We start from the raw sequence: 7,500 nt of genomic DNA, 5'->3' as shown, positions 1-7,500 counted from the left end.
GACCGAGTCAAGGCTGGGTCCAGGCCAGGTCCAGGCCAGGTCCAGGCCAGGTCCAGGCCAGGTCCAGGCCAGGTCCAGGCCAGGTCCAGGGCAGGTCCAGGGCAGGTCCAGGCCAGGTCCAGGCCGAGTCAAAGGGAGGAGTTAGTGGAGTAGGTGGTTTTTCCAACACGTATGTTGGTGTGAGATTTATGCTGCAGTGTTAGTGATTATATGGGAGACTGTAAGGTTACATGTGTATACAGGTGTAGTACAGGTGTAGTACAGGTGTAGTACAGGTGTAGTACAGGTGTAGTACAGGTGTAGTACAGGCGTAGTACAGGCGTAGACAGGTGAGGGGGAGGGGTTACCTGCAGGAGTAGGTGGGCTCTCCCACTCTGAACACGTGCCCGCACAACGCTGATCCGCTGTTCGCTTCCTTCAGCGCGGCTAAAGCGGCGCTAGGCTCCTCCCCCAGCAGCAGCCACTCCAAAGGAGCCAATAGGAGCAGCTGAACGCCAAGCTCCTCCCTCTGCTCCTCCCTCGGCCCCGCCCCCTGCCCCTCCCTCAGCAGCTGAGGCACAAGCCGCGCCAGGTGAGCGTAAAGAGGCGTGGCCAAGTCCGGGGCCGCCAGCCACGCCTGAGGGAGGAGATACACACATCAGATACACAACACGCAAATACACACATATGACACACACATACACATACATACACACAGCCACGTCTGAGGGAGGAGATACACACATCAGATACACACACACATATTATAAACACACAGAGGAGCTCGTGTGTTTTTGCGTCACCTGTGCACTTTAATCGTGGTTTTTACACTTTTTACACCACATACAATATTTAAAGTGACACTGCGGGTTATTCCACTCCAGAGAAAATCCTGAACTGAAGATCTGTGTCACACACTTTCACCATTTACATAAACTCACACTCTGAGCTCCCAACCAGAAAGAAACGGGACTGAACTGGGTCTGAACTGGGTCTAAACCACATCTGAACCGAGTCAGAACCGGGACTGAACCAGGTCTGAGCAGGGATTGAACCGGGACCAAACTAGGACCGAACCTGGCATTAAACCTGGTCCAACTCCGCATCAGTAACACGTGAACCTGAGGCTCAGGGGACGCGCTCATAACCCTCGTTTAATTATGATCATAAAAAACACGATCGTTACCACAAACCCAGAGCCACAATAAAGATTTAAACACAAGATTTAAACACAGGATTTAAACACAGGATATACAAACGCAATCTATAAAACCACAGAGTTTACAAAAGTATAATGTATGTAAACATTATCTTTATAAGTACAGGGTCTATATAAGCACACATATACGCGGTACCACGGCGGTACCACGGCGGTACCACGGCGGTACCACGGCGGTACCACGGCGGTACCACGGCGGTACCACGGCGGTACCACGGCGGTACCACGGCGGTGTTAACAGCTGTTCCGCTGCTGTTGCACAAACGCGGCTCAGACACTTGAATTGTCTTGAACACGTGTAAAGTGTTAAAGTGCGGTGTTATCGCGGTGAGTCGGTGTGCGGGCGCCGCTCGCCGCGGTAGGAGCAGAATGTCTCCGTAGTTCGGTTCAGTTAAACGGATCTTTACGCAGAGCAAACAGCTGACTGTGACAGCGCGAGCTCCTCACACTCAAACCCGCTCCAAAACCTCACAAACCCGGACTAAACCGGTCCGACCCGCGGCCCCGAGCTGCGGACACAGCCCCGGGGCCCGGCGCAGGCTGAGGCCGCTTACCGACGCCGTGTCGCGGGCGGAGAAGCTCAGAAAATCCGCACATAAAGCGGAGCCTAGAGCTCGGTCCGAAGCGTCCGCCATCTTTGCTCTGCCTCTGAGGGGACCGGAAGAAGAAGGAAGTAAACAGGAAGCTGTCACAATAAAGGCCCTTCAGTTCATCAAAATAAGAGCTCCAGACCTGAACTAGAAACCCGCAGGCTTCAGTCCTGGTTTAGTCCTGGTTTAGACCTGGTTTAGTCCTGGTTTAGACCTGGTTTAGTCCTGTCTTAGTCCTGGTTTAGACCTGGTTTAGTCCTGGTTTAGACCTGGTTTAGACCTGGTTTAGACCTGGTTCCTGGTTTAGTCCTGGTTTAGTCCTGGTTTAGACCTGGTTTAGTCCTGGTTTAGACCTGGTTTAGACCTGGTTTAGTCCTGGTTTAGATCTGGTTTAGTCCTGGTTTAGACCTGGTTTAGAAATGGTTCCTGGTTTAGTCCTGGCTTAGTCCTGGTTTAGTCCTGGTTTAGTCCTGGTTTAGACCTGGTTTAGACCTGGTTTAGTCCTGGTTTAGACCTGGTTTAGAAATGGTTCCTGGTTTAGTCCTGGTTTAGACCTGGTTTAGTCCTGGTTTAGTCCTGGTTCTTGGTGGATTATGTTTGACCTAAAAACATCTGGATTTAGCTCCGCCTCCGCAGTGTGTCTGATTGACAGATGTAATCTGGGGGCGGGTCCTAATCCAGTGTTTAATCCGACAGAGACTGGACCAAGACCAGACCAGAGGCCAGAGACTGGACCAAGACCAGACCAGAGGCCAGAGACTGGACCAAGACCAGACCAGAGACTAGAGGCTGGACCAAGACCAGACCAGAGACCAGACCAAGACTTTACCAGAGACCAGATACCAAAGACCGGACCAAGCCTGGACCAGACCAGAGATCAGACCAGAGACCAGAGACCAGGGAATGGACTAAAACGTGACTGAACCCAGACACATTCAGACTCCAGCCCCGGTCCTGATGTGAGTCCCATTTGATCTCATGTCTGAGAAGTTGTTATTGATTAGATTTGACCAGGTTTAAACCTGGTTTAAACCTGGTTCAGACCTGGTTTAGTCCTGGTTTAGACCTGGTTTAGACCCGGTTTAGTTTCATCTGATTCTGATGTTTCTCTTGTTTTACATTTGGACTCAACCTGGACTTGGATCCAACATTGGTGAGTACGAGACCACCTCTGGTCTAAACATTTTAATTTGAGCTGCTTTAGAGTCCTGTTTTAGACCCAGTTTAGACCTGGTTTAGACCTGGTTTAGTCCAAGTTTAGTCCAGGTTTTGGGGTTATTTCAGTTGAATCGCTGATGGGACAGAAACTCTGTGTGGCACCTGCGCAGTGACGTCACTGCAGGGGCGCGGTGACGTCACGGCTGCTGCAGCAGCAGAGGAGCGCGAGGACGGAGCAAGCTGCACGCGCGCTGCAGGTATGGCGCGAGGCAGCGCACGCGGCCCGGGGGTCGGGAGGGCATCCGGGGTAAAGATGAACATAAGTCTGATCGTCCCGGAGGAGGACTTGGACTTTGTGATGTTTCTGACGCGGGACTGGAGCGGGACTCGCGCGGGACAGGGAGGGTCCGGGGGCGCGCACACCGGCACTCACACTCACACGCACGCACACACCGCTCTCCCCGCGCGGTGTGACGTCAGTGCGCACAGAGGCGTCGGAGTTTGAGAGGTTTGGGTGTGAGGCTCTGGTCCTGGTCCTGGTCTGGACTTGGACCTAGATCTGGACCTAGACCTGAACTTGGACATGGACCTGGTCTGGTCCTGGTCTCTGGGCAGGACAGTGATGGGCGCGTGCGCAGACGCAGAGCGCGTGTTCTCACAGGGATGTGCGCGCGCAGGGACAGATTTATGACACGAGCCAAAGAGGAGAGTCAGCGAGTTTAGAGGAGAAAGAGGAAGAGGAGGAGAGAAGGAGGAAAGGAGAAGGAGGAGGAAGAGAGGAGGAGGACAGAAGAAGGGGTGGAGGGGAGGAGGAGAAGGAGGAGAGGAGGAAGGGAGGAGGAGAAGGAGGAGAGGAGGAAGGGAGGAGGAGAAGGAGGAGGTGGATCATATTAATTCCTGCTCTGTTCTTTTCCCCACAGCCTCGTCACCATGGCAACAGAGTCAGAGGAGGCGGAGTCTTTGGTTGAAGCCGCCGCCCACTCTACCCCTTTAAAGGTAACTCCGCCCCCTCAGGTTAGGCTGGTGTTAGTGTTGGTATTAGTGTTAATGTTGGTGTTAGTGTTGGTGTTGGTGTTAGTGTTGGTGTTAGTGTTAGTGTTGGTGTTAGTGTGTGTTGGTGTTAGTGTTAATGTTGGTGTTAGTGTTGGTGTTAGTGTTAGTGTTGGTGTTAGTGTTGGTGTTGTGTTGTGTGTTGTAGTAGTGTTGGTGTTAGTGTTAGTGTGTTGTTATGTTTGTGTTGTGTTAGTGTTGGTGTTAGTGTTAATGTGTTAGTGTTAGTGTTGGTGTTAGTGTTGGTGTTAGGTGTTAATGTTGGTGTTAGTGTTAGTGTTGGTGTTAGTGTTAATGTTGGTGTTGGTGTTAGTTGTTGGTGTTAGTGTTAATGTTGGTGTTAGTGTTAGTGTTGGTGTTAGTGTTAATGTTAGTGTTGGTGTTAGTGTTAATGTTGGTGTTAGTGTTAATGTGTGTTAGTGTTAGTGTTGTTTAGTGTTAATGTGTTGTGTGTGTGTTGTTTAGTGTTGTTAGGTGTTAGTGTTAAGTGTTGTTAGTGTTGGTGTTAGTGTGGTGTTAGTGTGTTGGTGTTAATGTGTTAGTGTTTAGTGTTGTGTTAGTGTTGGTGTTGTTAGTGTTAATGTTGTGTGTGTTAGTGTTAGTGTTGTTAGTGTTAGTGTTAATGTTGGTGTGTAGTGTTGGTGTTAGTGTTGTTAGTGTGTAGGTTGTTGTGTTGTTTAGTGTTGGTGTTAGTGTTAGTGTTAATGTTGGTGTTAGTGTTGGTGTTAGTGTTGTTGTGTTAGTGTTGGTGTTGGGTTTAGTGTTGGTGTTAGTGTTAGTGTTAGTGTTAGTGTGTTAGTGTTGGTGTTAGTGTTAGTGTTGGTGTTAATGTTAGTGTTGGTGTTAGTGTTGGTGTTAGTGTTAGTGTTAATGTTAGTGTTGGTGTTAATGTTGTTTAGTTAGTGTTAGTGTTATGTTGGTGTTAGTGTTAATGTTAGTTGTTGTGTTAGTGTGTTAGTTGTGTTAGTGTTGTGTTAATGTGTTGGTGTTAGTGTTGTGTTAGTGTTAGTTGTGTTGTGTTTAGTTGTGTTAGTGTTGGTGTTAGTGTAGTGTGTTAGTGTGTGTGTGTTAGTGTTAATGTTAGTGATGTTGTGTTAGTGTTGGTGTTAGGTGTTAGTGTTGTGTTTAGTGTTAATGTTAGTGTTGGTGTTAGTGTTGTTAGTGTTAGTGTTAATGTTGGTGTGTTGGTGTGTGTGTTAGTGTTAGTGTGTGTGTTTAATGTGTTAATGTGTGTTATGTTGGTGTTGTGTGTTAGTGTTAGGTGTTAGTGTTGGTGTTAGTGTTTAGTGTTAGTGTGTGTTGTGTTAGTGTTGGTGTTAATGTTAGTGTTAAGTGTTGTGTTAGTGTTGGTGTTGTGTTAGTGTTGTGGTGTTAGTGTTAATGTGTTTAGTGTTAGTGTTGTGTTAGTGTTGTTGTGTTAGTGTTAGTGTTTGTTGTTGGTGTTAGTGTTGTGTAGTGTTATGTTGGTGTTAGTGTAGTGTTGTTGTTGTTAGTGTTGGTGTTAGTGTTGGTGTTAGTGTTGGTGTTAGTGTTAGTGTTGGTGTTAGTGTTAATGTTGGTGTTAGTGTTGATGTTGGTGTTAGTGTTGTTAGTGTTAGTGTTTATGTGTTGGTGTAGTGTGTGTAGTGTTGGTGTTAGTGTTAATGTTGGTGTTAGTGTTGGTGTTAGTGTTGGTGTTAGTGTTAGTGTTGGTGTTAGTGTTAGTGTTAGTGTTGTGTTGTTGTGTTGTGTTAGTGTTGTGTTTGTTAGTGTTGGTGTTTAGTGTTAGTGTTGTGTTAGTGTGTTGGTGTTAGTGTTAGTGTTAGTGTTGTGTGTTTAGTGTTGGTGTGTTAGTGTTAGTGTTGTGTTAGTGTTGTGTGTTTGAGTGTTGGTGTTAGTGTTGGTGTTAGTGTTGGTGTTAGTGTTATGTTGGTGTTAGTGTTGGTGTTAGTGTTAATGTTGGTGTTAGTGTTAGTGTTAGGTGTTAATGTGTTAGTGTTAATGTTAGTGTTGGTGTTAGTGTTAGTTAGTGTTAGTGTTGGTGTTAGTGTTAATGTTAGTGTTAGTGTTAATGTTAAGTTAGTGTTGGTGTTAGTGTTAGTGTTGGTGTTAGTGTTGGTGTTAGTGTTGGTGTTAGTGTTAGTGTTAGTGTTAGTGTTAGTGTTAGTGTTGGTGTTAGTGTTGTTGTGTTAGTGTTAGTGTTTGGTGTAGTGTTAGTGTTAATGTGGTGTTAGTGTTAGTGTGTGTTAGTGTTGTGTGTTAGTGTTAGTGTTATGTTGGTGTTAGTGTTAATGTTGGTGTTTGGTGTTAGTGTTGGTGTTAGTGTTAGTGTTGGTGTTAAGTGTTGTGTAATGTGTTTAGGTGTTAGTGTTAGTGTTAGTGTGTGTAGTGTTGGTGTATGTGTTAGGTGTTGGTGTTGTGTTGTTAGTGTTGTGTTGTGTTAGTGTAGTGTTGTGTTGTTTGTGTTAGTGTTTAGTGTTGGTGTTAGTGTTAGTGTTGGTTAGTGTTGGTGTTAGTGTTAGTTTGTTAGGTGTTGTGTTATGTTAAGTTAGTGTGTTAGTGGTTAGTGTTAGTGTTAGTGTGTGTGTGTGTGTTAGTGTTAATGTTAGTGTTGGTGTTAGTGTTAATGTTAGATGTTAGTGTTGGTGTTAGTGTGTTAGTTGTTGGTTGTGTTAGTGTTAGTGTTGGTGTGTTGGTGTTAGTGTTAGTGTTGTGTGTTAATGTGTTAGTGTTGGTGTTAGTGTGTAGTGTTAATGTTGTGTTAATGTTGTGTGGTGTGTTAGTGTTGGTGTTAGTGTTAATGTTAGTGTTGGTGTTAGTGTTAATGTTAGTGTTGGTGTTAGTGTTAGTGTTAATGTTAGTTTGGTGTTAGTGTTGGTGTTGGTGTTAGTTAGTGTTAATGTTAGTGTTGGTGTTAGTGTTAGTGTTAGTGTTAGTGTTGGTGTTAATGTTAGTGTTGGTGTGTTAAATGTTGGTGTTAGTGTTAGTGTTGGTGTAGTGTTGGTGTTAGTGTTGGTAGTGTTTTGTGTTAGTTAGTGTTAGTGTTGGTGTTAGTGTTAGTGTTGGTGTTAGTGTTAGTGTTGGTGTAGTGTTGGTGTTAGTGTTAGTGTTGGTGTTAGTGTTAATGTTAGTGTTGGTGTTAGTGTTAATGTTAGTGTTGGTGTTAGTGTTGTTAGTGTTGGTGTTAGTGTTGGTGTTGGTGTTAGTGTTGGTGTTAGGCTGGTGGTAGGTTGTTGTGCGTCGTTGTGGTAACTGCTGAACATTTCTCCATACACATCCATGTGGGTGTGCTCTGTTTTCTGATTGGTCGATGTTTCAGGGGGAGGTGTGCGCCAGCAGCTCATTGGCCGATGACTCGTCCAGTCAGAGGTCATCTGTGAGTCACCTGACCCGCTCTCCTCCAATCAGAGCGCTCAGCTTCAGGACCATGCAGTGTCGAGTCACGCTATTGGACGGATCCATCTTCACCTGCGTCCTGGAGGTACCTGCTCCTCCTCTGCTCCTCTGCCCCTCCTCTGCGTCTCT

The 7,500-nt window shown here is 46.3% G+C and overlaps 1 protein-coding gene and 1 long non-coding RNA gene across 2 annotated transcripts in view; one reads left to right on the top strand and one right to left on the bottom strand.

Annotated features, from left to right (window-relative positions):
- LOC110174570 (E3 ubiquitin-protein ligase UBR2) overlaps positions 1-1,875 on the bottom strand; it is a 36,834-nt gene extending 34,959 nt beyond the window's left edge. Inside the window, exons 1-2 of the mRNA XM_055159879.1 lie at positions 1,753-1,875; positions 348-616 (exon numbers count right to left, since the gene is read on the bottom strand). Of these exons, the coding sequence (XP_055015854.1) occupies positions 348-616; positions 1,753-1,833 (350 nt within the window). The 5' untranslated portion in view covers positions 1,834-1,875. The remainder of the gene's footprint in view (positions 1-347; positions 617-1,752) is intronic.
- A 225-nt stretch (positions 1,876-2,100) lies between these two features.
- Positions 2,101-7,429, top strand: LOC129410904 (uncharacterized). Its single transcript, XR_008633040.1, has 3 exons — positions 2,101-2,747; positions 3,887-3,942; positions 7,295-7,429. It is a non-coding gene; the product is annotated as an uncharacterized LOC129410904 (long non-coding RNA).
- Positions 7,430-7,500: the final 71 nt, after the last annotated feature.

Source organism: Boleophthalmus pectinirostris, unplaced genomic scaffold (genome assembly GCF_026225935.1).
Source record: "Boleophthalmus pectinirostris isolate CB_2022bp ecotype Guang Dong unplaced genomic scaffold, ASM2622593v1 HiC_scaffold_2825, whole genome shotgun sequence".
Lineage (NCBI taxonomy): Eukaryota > Metazoa > Chordata > Actinopteri > Gobiiformes > Gobiidae > Boleophthalmus > Boleophthalmus pectinirostris.
The sequence above is the reverse complement of the archived record's forward strand: the minus strand, read 5'-3'. Positions and strand labels throughout refer to the sequence as shown.